This window comes from Patiria miniata, unplaced genomic scaffold, assembly GCF_015706575.1.
Source record: "Patiria miniata isolate m_02_andy unplaced genomic scaffold, ASM1570657v1 HiC_scaffold_20, whole genome shotgun sequence".
Lineage (NCBI taxonomy): Eukaryota > Metazoa > Echinodermata > Asteroidea > Valvatida > Asterinidae > Patiria > Patiria miniata.
This window is the reverse complement of record NW_024037059.1, coordinates 29,090,696-29,110,740: the sequence shown is the minus strand read 5'-3', so window position 1 is coordinate 29,110,740 and position 20,045 is coordinate 29,090,696. Positions and strand designations below refer to the sequence as shown.

Below are 20,045 nucleotides of genomic sequence, written 5' to 3'. Positions count from 1 at the left end.
GTTACTCCCCAGCTAATACCGGTACCCATTTATACTCCTGGGTGGAGAGAGGCAAGTGGGGTGAAGTGGCTTGCCCTAGGACACAATATGGCCAGCAGCTGGATTCGAACCCCTGACCCTCTGATCATGAATCACGAACCCTAACCACTAGGCCACGCTCCTCCAACTATTTACAATGTACCACAAAAGTAATTGGTCTGTCGAATGGTATACTCAACCTCTGCATTTGCCTCACGTTTTGTTTTGTAACAATATTCAAGTCTGAAGTTTCCTACGTCAAGAGGCCTTTGTTAGACGATTCCTTCCACAACAAGAGAATAAAATATTGGTTTTGAAATCTGAATCTTAAATAATTTTGTAGTGTGGGCTTTGTCAAAGATCTTGTGGAATACATGCACGTACATGGCAAAAAAAAAATCTATTGTAAACTAGCTACGGTACTGAAAAGAGTAAGTACTACGGTATCTACACCAACATTTTGTGAACACAAGATGATTCCAGTAATATTAGATTTATATTTTAATACACAGATTGGTGGATTGTTAGGGAAATGTGATTCCTTTTGTACGTATTAAACAATCAGAAATAAAATGTATATTTGATGGAATGTCAAAAGCTTTCTCTGCCAAACAATAAAATAATCAGAGTCAACCCTCCTGCTATTTAAGCAGTCACAGACAGTCAAAATGTCCACCCACTTCCCCTGCTATACTCTGAACACAGACTAGTCACCAGCAGTCAGATCATATGTCAATCAAGCACTGTGACCAGTCAAACTCAGTCAACAGACCATGAACAGACAAAGCAGGCAGGCTGGGGGTACAGCTTGCTAATCAATCACCCACAGTCAAAGCAAAGCTGTATCAAGTTACAATGTACATAAACAGTCCCAGCCAGTCAATCCTGCTGTATATAGGCTGGGAATTCTTAACTGTTGAAAACAGTCACTTGATTAATTTTGACTGGAATGCCAACTTGGAACGGACTGTATGTTTGCATAGGGGGTTAATGAATACAGCATATAACCTTGATTAAATTCCCATAAATGTACCCTTACAGAGACATTTTTTCATATTAAGTTATACGTTAGGAGACAAGGTTAGATTAAGGAGAAATTTCAATGTCTCCTTAATGTCACAACTCCTTTTTGAAGGCAAAATATGGTGGCAAATAGGCTAGATCGATTGCTCATGGTCCAAAACATACATGTACCAAAATGTGTGGGAGTAGGATAAGGTAAAATGGGGGGGGGGTCATAAAAGTTGAAAATTTGTGTGCACAACCCTATGGGAATGTCTCTCGTCGGAACCATTCTCGGTAATATTTGTGTGTAATGCTTTTTAAATATGCAACGAACCAGTACTATACGATTTTGCATGTATAATTGCTTCGTAATACCATGTAATTTTTGTACCTTTTTTTTTACCCTGAAACCGAATGCTAAATAAAGGAATGTCTTTAACAGTGATACATATTTTGCTTCTACATTTGAAACAGTACTGAATGGCACAAAGTGCCAAAAAAACACTGCGTACTTACATAAATGTCTGCAATTTTTTTTAATTAGAAAAGCTTGTCACAAAAAAGTAATTGATGTAAGAAAAGAAATGATTCAGTTAAAAACGAATCAGTCTATTAAATTGTAGTGAGATTAAAAACATATGAAATTTTGCTAATGATGATGGAATTAAATCATGAAATGTTTTAAAATCTGTGATTTAGTTTGACTTTTGTACGTGTAGTTGGTGTTCACAAATCCGGTAGACTTCAGTTTTGGCAATCTGCCAACTAAAATTCTTGTTCTATTCATTTACATAATGCACATCGTTTTCAACTGAAAACTCTTAACTACACTAAAAATAAATGTATGTTAAAGAATACTTAGTAATTTAACAGACGTATATTTCATTAACCACTTGCCACCAGGATTCTTTTTGGCCCAAAACACCATTTTTGAAAAAGACAAGATCTATCGTCCAAATTTTAAAATTGGTCATCAAACACCACAAATGCTGACTCTTGAGAGTCAGTTGAACAATATTTGATACTTCTCACCGTAACTTCATATTTTGCAACATGCCAAGGCCCTGCCATGGAGTGATATTTGCTACGACGATAGGCTGTGTACGGCGACCAATTTCAAGTTCAAAGCATGGTGTGCACAAAACCAATGGGACCACTAACGTGTCACGTCCACCTCCAGAGACTCGGGGAAAGCTTGACGATTTTAACCCATCACCTGCCCCTGCAAATATACGGGTACACTGTCGGATCGTGTTTACACGTCCACTGGCGTTGATTATATTCCAAGATATAAAACGGGATAAACAATGATAAGAACTGATCGGAATCGCACTTGATATCCTGATGTTTTTTTGCCTGTTCCCAATTTTTTAAATCTCCACTGTGCTTTTACCTGAGAAACAACTGGAAAAGTTTTACAAAATGTCAGACTAAAATCTGTATTGCTCTGCATTTCAAAGGCATTGATACTGTAACATTTTTGCATTGCTTATACATTATGCCAAACTCCACGAAAAAAAACAAAACCACTTAGTTTTTTTATCCGGCCTCACAGTGCCCCTCTTCATCAATATAGGTTTTTAATAGATTTGAAAATCAATTTCTACTTTTTTAAAGGTTTTCCAAGTGCCAAAATCCATGTACGGGCACCTCTTAAGATTTTAGTATACAAAAATATGCAATTTTTCAGCATGAGGTAGCAGAATTTAGGCGAAATGACAGTGTTGTAGTACTCATACTTGGTACTCGTACTCGGCACTCGTACTCGAGTACTTTGTTTAGAGTACTCGTACTCGTACTCGAATGTCAAAGTACTCGTACTCAAAATGACGGTACTCATACTCGGGCAGCAAGTACTCGTACTCGACATGTCGAAATTGTACTCGATCATCAAAGTATTTGTTTCGGGAACAAAATGGTATGACTTACCATGGCCTTATTCTATCAATACTTTCAGTTTGAAATGGTTGATTGGCTTGCGGAGCGATCAAAGTTTGATGATTTTTCTCTGTGCACGTCCAGACAAACACATTTAACAGCCAGCAGTGACTGGGTCGGTATATCGGTCTGACTGGGCCTGGTCCAATTACGCACCATGAACCATTTGCCGTATGGTCGTATTCGGAAATAGAAGTACTCGTACTCGTACTCAGAATACTAGTACTCATACTCGAACTCAGAAGTACTCGTACTCGGTAACCTAAGTACTCGGCAGTACTCTGTACTCGGAAAAAAGTACTCGACTACAACACTGCGAATTGCTTCCCTCAAGTTCTGAAAACACTTGTTACAAAAAATACGGAGGTCTATATTGACAAGGTGGTTAAAGGGAATATACAACATTTGCAAACATCGAAAAATAAAACTACCAAGTTTTTGCGAAATACCTTAATAGGATGTTGGTAAATGACAGTCTAAAGCATCCTGTAAAATTATGGCACCTGGTATACTGTCATTTTCAAGAAAAGTGGTATTTTTGTATCAATTTCCAACGCTGATCGGCCGATCAGCGTTGGAAACAACTGGCTTTTTTTCAAATACTGGCCCCAATTGACCATTGCACTTGTTTGCAATCGATTACAAACCTATGAACGGGTACGAGCCAGCTAGACTGGTTCCCTGACCTTACAATTCCCTAATGTATGTTAACTGCTCTGTTTCTTCTTTTATGGAGTCAGGGAACCAGACTACAGGAAAATGATCGTTTTTCTTGGTTTTTATAGCATTTTCGAACCCAAAACCTCCAAAAAGTCAGTGTAACTATATTTGCTTTATATTTCCAACCCCCCAATTCCATCCATTTCTGAAAATTACAGCAAAAGCAAATGATGTATATTCCCTTTAATTCAGGCGTTACGATAACTGAACTGGGTCAACTTGATTTTAAAATTGTCCTCTTTTTTTTTAAAGTGTAGGCCAGAAAACAATAGAGGATTTATAGGTTTCATGTAAAAAGTTTACTTCAAAATACATATGCTCCTCAGTTGAAATAGAAATTTTTAAAGGTTATATAAAATAGAATTTTGCAGAAAGGTTTTATAAAATAGAAGTTTTTATAGGTTTTAAACGTTTTGCTGTGAGGCCTGAAAATGCTTTAATATAAAATAAGAGACAAACATTTTTCAAAAAATAATCTTCAGCAGCAAGTTTCTTGCAAATGTACACCAAAAATACAATTTTCTTTATCCATTGATTAAATTCTTGTATTGTCTGTTTCGACCAAGCACATTTGGTCGATGGTACCCTGCGCATCGCTGTAGGAGTCTGTTAGAGGGAGCCGATGATGCTTGTTCCCATGGCAACAAGGACAGCAGAAGCCCGCCCTCTGGAGACAGCAGTGCCCTGGTAGACCTGTCAGATTTGATCTGGTGGTTGGAATTTTAAATCAAGGAAGCTTTATTTGGTTCAATTTGTTTTTAACAAAAACTTGAGTTGGTCTTTCCAGATTACGATGCCCAAACATATTCTTGATTCAAAACCAATTACTTATGAAGTCAAACAGCAAATTTCAAAAATATTTTTTTAATGGTGTTTTGATCAATTGTATTTTTATTATTACTTGATGTTATTTCCATCTCAAGGCAAAAAGTATTTTTTTTAAATGCACTCGAATTGTTCACCATACGATCCGAAGACACCTCTCCTAAAAACAATATTTATACATTCAATATAAAGTTTTTTTATTCAGTCCAAGCAAATTTTTGTGCTTAGCAGCGCCGTGAAATTGGGCCCAGATGAGTCTTTTATCCTTGTGTAGAGGATCCGTGACTAGAGTCACAACTTACTTTTTCTTCAGTGCTGCTGAGATTTGCTCCAGTGATCGATTCTTTGTCTCGGGCACCACGCAGTAGATGAAGACAAACGCTACACTGCATATCAGGCCATACAGCAGGAACGTCCATGACGGACCTATGCCATCTACAAATGTGATAGAGAATTATCATAACACACGGATCATGAAAAATGTCAAAACTAAAACTAAGACAAGTACCGAAATGGTGACAGCATAATGAAGTCCGTCTGGAGTCAATATGGCCCATCAGGCCGGCGTTTATCTCCGGTTTCCTTGGCATGATACAACTTAGAGTATGTCTACTCCCCCTGGATGGGATGCTAGTCCATCGCAGGTTACTCCCCAGATAATACTCCTGGTTGGAGAGAGACAAGTTGGGGTAAAGTACCGGAAGCTTGCCCTAGGACACAACATATGACCAGCAGCTGGATTCGAACCCCTAACCCTCTGATCATGAGACACAACCCATTTATACTCCTGGGTGGAAAGAGGCAAGTGGGGTGAAGTGGCTTGCCCAAGGACACAACGTATGGCTAGCGGCTGGATTCGAACCCCTGACCCTCTAATCATGAGTCACAATCCATTGCAGGTTACTCCTTTAGACAGCCATAACCATTTATGGGTGGAGAGAGGCAGAGTGAATTGAGGTGAAGTGGCTTGCCCAAGGACACAATGTACAGGAACAACAGGATTCGAACCCCTGACCCTCTGATCGTGAGTCACAAACCCTAACCACTAGAACACACTCCAACAGTATAATAAGCCTACATATAGAAAGAATAGCAAAGTCATGGTAGCCTACAAAAGTTGGTTGCATTGCTTGGGGTGGGTAAACATTCTAAAACAATGCAAGGGTAGGGAACCAGTGAAAGCTGTAGATCTAATGCTATGGGCTTGTGCTTACTCATGACGTCCAGGAATGTGAGGGATACCAGTACGTTGGTACCCCAATTGAAGACGGTCGCCAGTGAACTGGCCCTGCCTCGGATACCAACAGGGAAAATTTCGCTCAACACCAGCCAGGTCACTGAAAATAAATCAAAAAGAAAACTTGAAAATGAAACAACCCTTTAAAACTGCAACACCATCATGACCACATCACAAAGCAAAAACGAATCTTGCAAATTTATTTTCAGACCCCTTTTACTCACTCTTCGGTTAACAGAAATTCCCTTCTGTTTCAACAAGGCAATTGAGTAATTCACGTGCAAAGTTTGAGATTTTGCATAAATGTTAGGCGATTTGGCAAAATGAGACGGAATTGGGCACAGGCAGTTGTGGAGTAAACTGCAAGAAAATGAATGGGGTTGATATTTTTTCGATTTTTGACTTGCTCAACAAATTATGGCATAACATTCACAATCAGGTGGCTAAATTGTGGCGTAGCGACTAACAACGACCTATTTTACCAGTGAATCTTGATCGTCGTGGAGCCTAGCATTGCACAATTTATCAAGGTTGATACAAGACACTCACAGCTATGTGTTTGAAGTAAAAGAATTACAATTTTACTTGTGACAGAGTTTTTAGAGTTGCCACACAGTTCCGAAGAATGTCAGACAAAACTATTTTCAAAATGGCGGGCGGAGATGATTCAACGACTGTCACACGCATATAGCCGTCGTAAATACTGTTATAATCCTCGTCCAGGATGTTTACATTATTTAAAACGTTACGCAGCTACGCCAAGTTTCGTGAAATCAATCCTAATTTCACTGCGAAGCTGCACAATAAATTTGTTGCGTTAAGTCCTACGCATGGCATTAGTTACGCACTGTTTTGTGAAATCGGCTGCTGTGATTTCCGTTACACCAAAATACACTCGGACAAAAGACAGAGAACAAGCATAATACTCACCCGGTCCGAAGCCATATGAGTAAGCACCGACATACAGCGTCAGACATATGAATGCCACAATCTGTGCAATGCCCGGGTCTGCTTTAGTTGGTGTAGCGTCCGTATTTCCTGTACCGTTTCCAGTAGCAATGTCTGTACCATTTGTACTAGCAGTCGTAGTAAGACTAGTGACTAAATCTTGATCGACGTCTACATGTTCCGAAGATGGATTTGATGTAGCGAGACTTTCGGGAGTTGCTTCTTGCGTGTTGGAATTCCGTTCTGTTAAACTTTGGGTCAAGGTTTCTGTAGATGACGCACTCGTTGGAGATCGTGTGTGCATTGACGCTGTGCTGAAAGACGACGTGAGCTCTAGAGATTTCAATTTACTAGTTATATCTGGAATGATGATTGTTGCAGACTGCATTACTGGCTGTTCAGTTACTGCAGAAGGTTCAGGGTTCTCATCCCGTTCGACCCTTGACCTTTGCTGGCTAGTCTCCGCTTCAGAGGTATTTTTGCTAAAGGATAAATTTCCTTGTTGCTGTGCACTGAGGACCATGGAGTGGACTTCTGTCGTATTTGGAGCGATGCATGGTCTCTTGGCCTGGACTGGTAGTGAAAACTGGTGAAAAGAACGAATAGCAAAACCCCTGAAGATGATCAGAGCATATTGACTGAAACGTTGAGTAAATACTTATGGTGATTCTAAAATCCATACTTCTATTGTGAAGTTAATCATGGTCAAAAAAAGCAATCTTTTTCTAAGACTTGTTTATATTTAAGAGTAATAATACTACTACTACTACTACTAATAATAATAATAACGGGTTCTTATATAGCGCTTTTAACTAAGATCAAAGCGCTTAATACATTATTTTTTATTACCCCTGATCATTGGGCCAATTAAACATTCCAAATACCATCTCAGCTCCCTGGGGAGTATACAGCTCGATGCTGCCTGTTAGGCGCAAGGAAGCTAATTCAATCACAATAACCATCTCTGCCCTCACAGGTACCCATTTACTCCTGGGTGGGAGAAGCAATGAGTGACAAAGTGCCTTGCCCAATATATTGCATCGGAGTACAAGTTCCGTTACATAAGTTGTAAGTTCCATTATGTAAATTTCTGACCTGGGCAACGATTCCTAAAATGATGATGATGACCGTCATGATGCCTGCACCTACCAGGAGAAAATGCCGTCTGCCTGCTTTGTCAACACAGCACAGACATATGGTTGTTGTTAGCACCTAAAACGAAAATCAAAATGGATTGATGTACGATGGAAAGTTTTCTGACCTGACCTTGAAAAGATTTAAAAGTGAAAACCCAAGCTAGCCCAGCCCAGCCCAAACCCGTCCCAAACCAACCCAACCTCACCCAATCAAACCCAACCAAACCCACCCCAACTCACCCAAACCCAACACAACTGAACCCACCCCAGACCAACCCAATCCAGTCCTGCCCAACCAAACCCAACATCAACCCAACCCAACCCAACCAAGCCTAGCTCAACCAATCTCAAAACAACCTAGCCAAACCCAATCCAACCCAACCGAGCCCAGCCCAGCCCAACCCACCCCAACCCAAAACCCAACCCCATCTCAACCAAACCCAAAACAACCCAGCCCATCCAACCTAACCCAACCCAATCTAACCCAACCCAATCTAACCCAACCCAATCCAACCCAACCAAGCCCAACCCATTCCAATGCAACCCAATCAAATCCATCCAACCCCATCCAGCAATTTTTTCCCCAAACGAGATCAGACAATATCCAAAGAGGGCTCTCTCTCTCTCTCTCTATCTTTTATGCATATTCATGATGTCCAGGGCTTTAGGGAATAAGTTATATAACAAGGTATAATGCTGTTTAAATCACCGACAATTGGCAGCTGATACGTGGACTGGTTGGAAGTAGTCCTGACTTCTAATCAGGTGATCTGAGTTCGAATCCCAGTAAGCGTTTTCACTTCTTCTCATTTTACCTTTTAAATATTTTAAGTGAGGAAGGAACACTTCTCACAAGACGTAAAGCCTGTCTTGGGTTTGAGTTGTGGAGAACAAGGCATTAGATATGCATGTAATAGACCAATCAGAAGATGGGAAACGGATGTCGTTTGGGAAAAAACAATTCGCACCCAGCTCAGCCCAAGGATTGAAAAACAAAGCTTTATACCTTTACTAATCCAAGACCAACTGTTGCCATGGTAGCAGCTGCATCAGTTCCAAAACCAAGAGACTTAAAAATAGTTGGAGCGTAATATAGCACATTGGTTTGGCCTGTGAACTGGACAGAAAAGATACAAAAAATTGACCACGTTTGTTGTTAAGGTGTAAACATGTGTAGAGAAAAAAAAAACAAGCTTCTTAAGTATTCCGATCCCATATGGATGAAAACTCACTCATTTGGTAAAAACAAAAACACTAAAAAGAACTTGAAAGAGAAAAAAAAGTGCGAAAAAAGTGTATCACTTTTTGTTTGTTCTGCTGGAAAAATTGCAGCAGAAAAAAGATAACTTATGAATTTTTGGCCAAAGATAACATCAAACTCTAATGAAAATGTAATTGTAATTTTGACTGCCAAAGTACCTGCTGGAAGAACACAAGGCCAACACCGATGAGAAAGCGCCCTCTCATGTTGTCGACCGTGCTCAGTACATCACAAACCTTGTATTCCTAAAAGTAAAAAAAATAACCAAAAATTGCAATGATTCTTTTAAATTTGAAAACAAGTGTTATCGTAGTCTGTATTCAATAGCCCTTATAGACGTTATGCGGAGCAGCAATCTTAGAGGGCAATGCCTTTGTTTTGTTGGGATATGCATGAGAGAACCTTTTGTGTCTTCATTGTTAATGAATTAAATTAACAAAAGATGCCCTCTAAGATGGCCGCTACACATGAGGTGTAACAACAGAACTTTGCAATTGGAGAAAGAAAGCCAAACGTTTTTGTCATGTGGGTTCTAAACAAAATCTCACAGGACTCCATCAGATAAACAAAAATGGAAAACAAACAAATCTGAGGACAGTCATTTAAACGTAGAGCTATTCAAAAAGTAGCCGACCAAATTATTGTTAGAAAGCTTACTTGGTTTAAAGATAGTAATGACACTAAACTCCCTGTGAAAATATTCCTTCTAGCATGCTGTCATTGTGAAGAAAACAATAACAAAGGGCAATTTCTAAAGGTGTGTCAAGTGACACACTTTTTGGAAATTACCATTAGTAGTTGGTTTGTAACTGGGCAAACCCGTGAATGGGTGCGCGCAAGCCTTAATACGATGCACACACGTGCATGGTTGCTATTATTTGTCGGTTCAATGCGTGACATCTCGTAGCTGTAATTGGCTGAATGAGAACATGTCACAGATGCTGATTTCGGGCACAATTCATAACATGATTTGGCAACTTTGGAATTGAAATCAAGATCCTAGAATATTGTTTTCTACAGCATTCACAGAGCTAAAACTTCATCAGGTTAGTTGTTAAGCACCTGTATTTAGATTTTGAGCACTTTTGTTGTTCACATGAAAAAATGCACGAATGACAAATGGTCTTCTCTACCTTTAGGTAACAAAAGCGTTCTTTATGTTTCCCTTAGAAAATAATAAATAATAAATTCAATGAGGTGTCAGCAATAGATTATGGATCATTTGCATTCTAGAGATCTTTGAGATGCTGCTGTTGTTCAAAGGGATGCATATGAGCAGACTTTTTATGCATTCATTCTTACTGAATTTAGATAATAAATGTGCCTGTTTGGAAGGGGCAAAATTGATTGGTCACTGGTTCTGGTTGCTTGCAGCGTTTTTGAGAACTGCTCATGCAAACAACGCATGCGATTCAATGATGTTGTTTTCACAGGTTGAACGCACACTCACAGGTTGAACGCACATTTTGTTTTTACATGTGGACAGACACACAGAGATTCCACGAATTATAGTAAGAAAAGATGAGGAAGAAAAGTGTGCCATTGTTGATATACTCATTGTTGATAATGGAATAGCCCCCAGTGAAGGTCAGCTGGTTCTATGCACACACTTTTATATGAGACAAATGGAGCTTTTTTGCAGCTTTTTGAGAACCGCTCATCCAAACAACTTCAAACTTGACACTGCACATTCTTGGGTGCTGAGCAATACAACAGCAGATTTTCAACTTCATACAGTGCCTGGTTCTGGAGATAATCGATGTACAGACACACAGAGATCCCTGGAATTATAGTTTAAGATAATACACCTCCAACATGGCCTCTGATGCAAAGTGTCTATATCAGTATGGCGTCCGACACATCCTTACTTACATGTTCTGTGAGCAGTGAATTCCTAATGTTGCTCAGTTCTCCCTCTATCAGCTCAGTCCCTCGCAGTTTCTGTAACACCGTCCGTGCCTGGGTCTCCCTACCCTTCTGCATCAGGAACCGTGGGCTTGGGGGTAGGAGGAACATCCCTACCCCCTGCACCAGAGCTGGGATTATTGACAGGCCAAACATGTACCTCCTGAAAAAGTCAAATTAGGTTTTTTTGCATCATTATTTTGTATTCATAAATACCGAAGACAGTTTACCCATTCCTATTGGTCGAGAGCCCGTCACGTGGCTGGTCTTAAACGGTTGATAAAACACCAGCTGGCTGGTCTTAAACATTTTTTCCAGTGTCACATGAAATTTGGACTCCTATGAAATCTGGTACCTTTCACCCTTTTAATGGTTGGTTGAATGTTCACAATCCTCACTTAGGTATGCCCAATACTATCAATGAGTCCGTATTTCATAATCCTAAATTCACACTACACCGGCACCGCTGCTTTCTGGGCCACATCACACAGTATGCGCCACACGCATGCCAATCTCCATATAAGGAGTTGTTTACGACTAATCGCGAGAGGCGCATACCATAACATACCTGGAGGGGTGTTTAAAAAACATGAAGTAAAATTGTGGAACAACATCTTTGGAATATATAACTTTGACTTGGTTTGTCTTTTTGGCCTGGTAGCCTTTGGCTCGGGCAATTATCAGCATTCATTCCCCAGCCAGTCTTAAAAGGACACGTTTAAAACCGGCCAAGCACATATTTATTCCATTAATAATATTTTTTTTTTTAAGCACAACCAACACACGTATTTAGACCATAACTCAGATGACTTTTTCAGCTGTTTAGCATTATGTAACCAGTTTTATAAAAAATGGACAAAAGTATCATAAAAGATCAAAATTTCAATATCAAGGTGCAGTGCATGCAATTATACATTTTTTCCTTATAAATCATGCATAGTAAAAGTTGCCATTCACAGGGTAAGTTAGAATATTACAGATGTTGGCCTCATAAGCATGATGTCACTACATGCATGATTCATATGTCCATGCACAGCAAGTGATGTTCATTGTAACCATAGTGATAATGTTATTAATGATGATGATGATTGCCGTATCTCGTTTCCTATTGGGAATTTTAAACAACCTCTGAGTTACAACCAATAGCAGTGATGTAGTCGAGTCCTTCACAAGTAACAGTGGATGAACAATAACAAAGGAATGCCTTTGTCAAAGCTCATTTGAATAGCTTGCGATATTTAAATTGGGACTGGAGGATTTGTGATGGATTTCCAACAGCTTCTACTCCATGGGCAGCGTGCACGTTCCTTTACTAACCCCTAGCCGTGTAGAATAAGTAAACGACGCTGATTGACTATTCAGAGAGTACTGCGAACGTATTTCAAAGACTGCACGCCCTATATATGCGCTCAACCCGCGTTGTCATGTCATGTCAACGTATGAAGAGTTTTACGATATGGAGTCTGGAAGCCTTGTTTTTCGCCCAACAAATCTGTATCGTGTGTTGTACAGGGACGACTTAAGTACATTCATTTAAAATACTTGCTCTATAACGCGACGTCTGAATCTCATGTTTGAAAGAATTGATTCTACCGACAAAAGCCTTTCAAAATTTAAAGTGTTGCGTCGAGCAATTAAAACATCAAATGCAATCCTAATTTATATCTAACAAATAGTGGGAGATTTAAATTACACAATTCCAGGGGTTAAACTGGCGCATCAAAAAGCTTTCCCCTAGGGGGACGAGGTTGGACGAGGTTGGACTTGCAGGGACTTGTGATGGACTCGACTACATCTCTGGCCGATAGAAACAGACGGACATATGGTAGATGTTATTTACCATCCTGATGGGACTAAGATAAGGAAATAGTTGACAAGATAAGCGAGGAGTAGGCCCAAGGTTATGCCGACCTCGTTCACACACACCAAGCGACCACGTTGCTTCTGTGGAGGAATGACGAATGAATGAACGACAAATGGAAAAATGCAGAATGAGTGGCAGAATGGAATTGGGCTAAGCCCCGCCCACTGTTGCTCAACTGACCAAAAGTTTTGATCTAATTGGTCGATGCGCATTTGTTCATAAGCCCCGCCCACCTTTGATTTGCATACATTTCTAACAATATTTTCTGAGTTAGATCAGCTACCGTGGTCACCTAACCAAAAGTTGGATCTAATTGGTCAGTGCGGACATTAGCCCCGTCCACGTTTGGTTTACATGCATTTCCAACATTTTTAACTGAGTTGGATCAAGCTACCATGGTCACCTGACCAAAAGTCGTGATCTGATTGGTCAATGCGCACTGTTTGATTGACAGGTACGCTGGGTCTTTTCCAATATTCCAAACATTTTAAAAGATGAAAAATGAAGATGATTTGGCAGAATGAAATCAACTTTTTTATGCTATATTGCAGATCTTACCATGGGCGATATTTCTGAGATATATATACACTCCGCAATGGCCGACAATGATACTGCAAAACCGACAATCAAGCGTCCAATAATCTGAAAGATAGAAGCATTATGCACTGTACAGGGTGAGTCGAAAAGAAAGTGACCAAATTAGAAAAAGTATTTTGAAAATACATGTAACAAGAACAATAACATAGGGGTAAAATGCATGTTATTGACTAGTAACTGTCGAAATTTCACGTAATTTTCATACTCTATTCCCAAGTTATGACTATTTTAATAAAAATATCACAAACTTCAGCTGTCCACCACTGATCATTTACCATTCTACGAACTGATGAATACCCATTAAATAAATGTTTTCCTACCTCCATGAATAAACAAAACGTGCAAAGGAAAACAGACAAAAATCGCCATCAATATTTCGGAAAAAAAAGAGTGGACTTGTTCGTCAAATTCAAAACACAAAATCCAACAGTAAAAATAATGTTTCAGTCTTGACTCAAATGATTAAAATCCCATTTGTATTTGAATGCCTGTGTGTAATCTGTAATTCTCACTCAGCTCAATAGCTTCCAATGGCATTCCATGGACAGCTATAAAAAAAAATTCTTTTAGTAAAAATATGCAGGACTTCTAGCATAGATCAATTTCAGTAATTCTTTTTTTTTCAGATGAGTGGAAGAACATGCTCTTTTAAAACATATTTCTTTCGTGTATGTAATTTGATTGCTTCTTTAGAAAAATAAATCATTAATCCAGGACAATTTCTGTTTGACTTACCTTGTACAGTGATCAATATGATACTAAACTGAGATGACCGAAGATATTTCAAATGCACTCCACATTTTATTTTCACATTCAAATTTTGAACGCAAGCAAGCTTCCCAAATCTTTCAAAATAATTTTTTTTGTCAGTTTAAACCGAAAAATATTTTCATCTTTTCAATAGTACGAAAGTTACTCAATTTTTGAAAGAGAATTCATCAAAATTAAACTTCTGAATTGAACGATTTGATTGTTTGTTTCTGAAGGAATGCCACTTACCAGCACTTCATAGACTGGAGCAATTGCTAGTACAATTGCCCCAGTTATGAATATGACCGTGTTGAGGATGATAGACCAGCGACGCCCAATCCAGTCCACAAAGAAACCTGCCATAAAGAAATTAAAGGTCATTAACAAATCTCAAAATTCAATAAAGTTACGAATAAATATACAACAAAACCAAATTATTTAGATTTCCAGTAATTATAAAATAGTGTTTTGGGTTTGAGGGTAGGGTTAGGGTTTTTATTTTTTATGTTGATAAAAAAAAAATCTGACCACGCCCCTTCAATGAACATAGTCTATGGAATATCCCCTTGCACAGCAAGGGTGTATGATATGCAAGGAGATTTGGCAATTAATTATGCAACACAAGCTGCATCTTGACCTTCATATTCTTACCATTCAGCGGGCACCTTCTATCAGGTCTTCTGTAACCCGTTGTTGTTTTACAAAAAATGGCAGCCAAATGACATATCAACAGCTTAGTCCACATTTCTGATTCGAAATGACGTTACAGTTTCTAAAGTCGACCACAACTGGCTGGCATACGGTCGCATACAATTTGCATACTGGGATATATCAGACATTCGTTGATGTGGCTCTGTTCTTGTTCTATATACCCCTGAGGACCGACACACAAAGGGAGAACAACAGATCCTGTCAGTCCTCGGGAGTTGGGTCTTTTGTTCAAAACGGTCCTCTGTAGTAAGTTTGTGTGCTTAGTCTATGGGAGAGTGTTATATTACAGGGACAGAGGGAAACACAAAGCATTGTCCTCTGGCGTATAGTAAAACAAAAGTGTGTGCATACGTGAAAGTCTGATACTCAGACTACAATCAATACCCCTTACACAAACAAGCAGGCAAAATTTAACCACTTTCATGTTTGACTTTGTGATGTCCATTTCGTGCCTGGGTGCTTCTACATCCCACAGTAATACAGAGAATGATGACGATTTCCCGCTAATCATGTGACTCTTTGGTCAAGAGCGCCCTCATGGTTAACGCACTGACCGTTCACATTGGCTCACCTCCTGACAATGCCCCAATGAGTGCACCAACAAGTAGCAGGCTGACTATCATTTCTTGTTGCTGGCAGTTTAGTTCAAAGTCTTCCTTTAACTGCAGCATGGCACCAGAGACTATACCTGTAACAGGGGAACGATGTTAGCAGACATTCAAATAACTCGGAATGAATTCTCGCTGGTCCCAGAGGGCCCGCCTAGTATCCTCTTTGTACCTATCTGACTGACTGACTGGTCAACTCATTCACCAACTGCAACTTGTGAGCCAGGCAGTGCTATTGTATAGGTTAACCCAGAACACAATGATGGCGTATCCAGCCATTGTGTAGACCACATGCATGAAAAGACCTTCTAGCAATAGCCATTCTGAATCGATTGATTTGAATTGTGTGCGCTCGGGGACCAGCTTTAATATGCATTAAGGAGTGGATGCACATAAAGACGGTTTTAGGAATAAGTAAGGACTAGATCACAAGTCATCACAAGTCCATCACAAGACAATCGCAAGTCCATCACAAGTCCATCACAAGTCAATTAATTACAAGTCATCACAAGTCAATCACAAGTCAATCACAAGTCAATCACAAGTCAATCACAAGTCCATCACAAGCCATAACAAGTCAATCGCAAGTCAATCGCAAGTCCTCCAGTCCTAAGTCAACTCACAAGCCATTCAAATGAACTTTGACAAAGGTAATCCTTGTTAGTTTTTAGGCCACTGTGTAGTGTAGGGCCGGGTGGGCCCCTCTTTAGTTTTGATCAAATAAGAGTCAAGGGTGTTTTTCATCTTCCAAAACAACCTATTTCAATCTAAAGCAGACTTCTCGTAATTCAAATCACATAATTTTCCGAGTAATCTACAGCGGACTTGTCTTAATTCAAATCACATAATTTTTTTTGTAATTTTGAACAGTTTCTTGAGGTATAAAATGCAAATCTTTTCTTACATGCTTTACGGTTGGTGCCATGCAGATCTACGCAGTTTGCGTGTTCACAGTGCGTCGCGGTGATCGCCATCTTTATTTACGTATTGTGTTCTGTCGTCTTCATAGTCCCTAACCCCAAATTTTCCCTCAAAATATCAAACCCTGTCCTCTATCTACGGCATACCTGTTGGTTTGAAATGTCGCTAGTTTGAAATGTCGCTAAGTCCAATAACCTAAACCAAGATTTTTGTTCCCTTATAGGGAACAGGGCCCCACACTACACAATCGCCATTTTCCCTCTTTTTGTGACTGGTCTTGTGAACTGACTTGTGAATTACATACATGTCCTTGTGAAGTAACAGGTCACTTGTGTGATGGACTTGTGATGGACTCAACTACAGCACAGTCCTTGACATGCAAATTAATTTACCAATGTCATAACCGAATAAGATGCCTCCCAGGGCAGCCATGGTTGCAGCTAGTAGGACAAACTTTGTCGTTCCCGCTGGCTGGTGCTCCGCAGAGGTCAGTGACACAAATTCATCCCTGTCGACCTCTTCAACATCTTCTTCCAATTCAGCCATGGATTCCATATTCCTTAAGGTCTCGAGACAAGAATTGGTAAGCCAAATTTAGCACATCATGCCTGCTGGCTTACATTCTGAATATTGAAGAAAAAGAAAACACACTGACGTGACTTGATCAATTTATATTTGCACACAAGACACAATAGACCCAAAACACAATGACGTCTCGCTTTGTTTACATGTGCGCTTTCCTATGAGAGCCAGTTGGGGACGCCAGCCAATAGTGCCCACCTGGCTCCCATAGGAAAGCGCATATGTTAGCAAAGCGTGACGTCATTATGTCTGACTATTGACTAAGGTCTATTGTTGATGTACCCTAACGTGGCGCGGCCCCTAACGTGGCGCACTTTGATTTTTCGCCTGTAGCGCCTAGCTAGAGCAAAAGTTTTAACTGAAATTTCGCAGAAAGTGAAATTTCATCAAGTTCTAAACACTCCCGTTCATAAATCGCGAGTTTATTTACCCGTTACAAAGTTAAAAGAAAAAATTATTTTGGCGTGATTTTCCGATTTTATTTTCAAGTGCAAAGTGAACCCTTTGAAAATGCCCCGAAAAATAAGAAAATAATTTTCTGACAAACATCTGGCTGGGTTTGTAAGTAAAGATAATGATGATTTATCAGAATCTATCAAGTTTACAGAAATTCTTTAAATGTTAATTTGGAATTTTCCGAGATTTATTCAAGTGCGCCACGTTAGGGAACACTCCGCCAATTTGTGCCCAATTTCCGGACGCGACCGTTTTTGCATTTCGGATTAAATTTTATGAAACCGAAATTGTTCACAGAGGTTAAATAGCAAACATTAAAAAGGTAAAAGTACCAGTATTTCACTGCATGAATTCTAGGTTTATCAACAAAGAGGTTTGGCAACACTACACGAGGAAAGTTGGGTAAGCTTCGAAGTGCGCCACGTTAGGGAACACGACTATATAATCAAGAATAACATTTCAGCATGATTTCAGCAAGAATCCAGGCAGAAAATATTCACTATCAATTATCATACTCTCTATCCTACCATATATAGTAAGGAATAGACAAATATCGGAGGTGATAATTCCAACTTTGATGGGAAAAAATAGTCAGGATCCCCCACCGACACCGACACCGTCATTATCGATGGCGTGCCTACTTTCCGGACACTCTGCGATCCTTACCTGTTTTGGAACGACACAAGCTCTAATATTTTACAATATTAAAGACCAAACAAGAAGATTCTGTGTTGACTGTTAACAAAAAAACTACAGCAGTGAGATCCGAGCACTAACCTCATCAGTAACACTGATCGTTGGAGCCTACTTCCTAGGCTAGCTGTGATCTCGATCGATCCTGAAGATCTGTGATGTGTGGTGAATGTTTTTGTTATCGTAGTTCATAGACTCGGTTTCAAGTCGGTAATTAGCTGAATTTTTGTTTGTGCACGACCGTTGCGTCAGGCTCATAATGCGCCGATGGAACTCGGCTGTTGAAGGACTTAAACATCAAGTCTAGTTAGTTTTACGGTGTGCCGTAAACAATGTGTAATAATGCTGTGTACATTATCTGCGTACTTGATTCTTTCGATTTTGTGGTCCGCGACTATTGCTAATATCATTCTCGATTGAAAATTTACATTGTATCAAATCCAGATATTTGCAAATTTTACTTGTTTGGCATCTTTTGACCACTACGACATGCGCACATGGGCTGGGCGTACGTTTTTGTGGGGTTCAATTTTGCACACCACATTAAAGAAAGGTTACCGTAAATAAGCGCTCTTTCCACCTGTCAGCTACACTTTTAACCAATAGGAGCCGGCCTGTACTGCGTGCGCGCGTGACCAACTCATCGGCCGATCGCAAATCGATATCACTCCACGTCAAAAGAAAACAGACCGCTCCGTTTTGTTGCAAGGGTAAATGTGAACAAGATCTTTGAAGTTTTGTCTAGGTGTTGCCAAAAATGATTACTTTGAGGTAAATATTATTGAACCTATTTCAGTTTGCGTTTTAGTTTAAGCACAACGCGGTTGAGAAGTCGGCCGCGGAGGGACACATCTAAACAGCTGAAGTTTTCTCGTCTAAATTGCATAGGCAGCCCAATTACTCACTTTTCGGCTATGTTCTTCAATTCGTGCGAGCTCGCAAGTCATTATTTTAGTCACATATTTTGGGATGAATGGTTGGTGCTAAACTTTTGTCCACAAAAGAGGACATTTTCCTGCGGTTTCTTTGACTGCGTGGAGGTGAAAAACCGTAGTACTTGACCGAGACAATGTGAGTAGTGCTCCAGCAGTGAGACGTAGATTTCTGTCGAGGTTTTCTTTGAGAGAGACGAGCTTCAAAATGTGTTCTCGGGAGAGACGGGCCGTGTACGGGTCACTGGCACAGGGGCCGCCGGTTTGCAGTTTGCTGTTGCCCCTTCGGAATCCGACGCTGACTCGCTGCACTCCGAGTTCTACTTCAATTCTCGGATTTCTCTCATTGTGAGTGACAGTGTGTGGAACACGGAACTTTCGAGCTTCAGTTCCAGTGATTGAATTCGACTTTGTGGTAAATGAACCAAACTGTAAGTTAAAAGCTCTGTAGAACAGAAACATTAATGAACTCGAGTGATCTGTAGAACAGAAACATTAATGAACTCGAGTGAACTTTGTAAAGAATGAACCATTAATTGCCAAACTCCAAGCAAGGTTGCATATTTGCCTGCCGAAACCTCATGAAACTCTGAACAGTATTTTGCTGAAATTCAAAGAACTGAACTAGACCTATGCACCAAAATTGAAATGGACACAAAAGATGATTCTTGAACAGAAACGAGTGATATTTCGACTTTTAACCAAGGAATATTCTCTGTGGAACTTGAGGAATTTATCGGAGGATCTGAGAGATAATGGTTTGTGCTTTTGAATTCAAGATTAATTGGTAAGTCCAAAACCAAATTTCTGAGGTAAGTGAAACATTTGAAGACACTTTTACTAGTATGCATTTGTCAGTTTTGTATCCTTTCCATGATTTCTCTGTCGTGACCAAAAACTTTCCGTTTCCCACATTTTATGGTTCTGCTGAGATTTTC

At 39.8% G+C, this 20,045-nt stretch overlaps 1 protein-coding gene across 1 annotated transcript; it reads right to left on the bottom strand.

The window, feature by feature from the left end:
- Positions 1-4,137: 4,137 nt before the first annotated feature.
- LOC119728735 (solute carrier family 2, facilitated glucose transporter member 10-like) lies at positions 4,138-18,364 on the bottom strand. Its single transcript, XM_038201087.1, has 14 exons — positions 18,260-18,364; positions 16,837-17,067; positions 15,487-15,603; positions 14,454-14,560; positions 13,416-13,499; positions 12,834-12,937; positions 10,961-11,156; positions 9,247-9,333; positions 8,834-8,944; positions 7,787-7,903; positions 6,674-7,277; positions 5,721-5,843; positions 4,809-4,941; positions 4,138-4,388 (listed from the first exon to the last, which is right to left on the bottom strand). The coding sequence occupies exons 2-14, from the start codon at positions 16,997-16,999 to the stop codon at positions 4,217-4,219; spliced, it is 2,118 nt and encodes a 705-aa protein (XP_038057015.1). The 5' UTR covers positions 17,000-17,067; positions 18,260-18,364; the 3' UTR covers positions 4,138-4,216.
- Between the last annotated feature and the right edge of the window lie 1,681 nt (positions 18,365-20,045).

Bases quoted from the DNA above. Each gene is read 5' to 3' on its own strand.
- LOC119728735 (XM_038201087.1), bottom strand. From the start codon at position 16,999: ATGGAATCCATGGCTGAATTGGAAGAAGATGTTGAAGAGGTCGACAGG. The intron at 9,334-10,960 runs GTAAGTAAGGAT...TTTTACTTTTAG, and splicing joins ATTCACTGCTCACAGAACAT to GAATACAAGGTTTGTGATGT. The intron at 7,278-7,786 runs GTCAGAAATTTA...TCTTTTCACCAG, and splicing joins TTTTAGGAATCGTTGCCCAG to TTTTCACTACCAGTCCAGGC.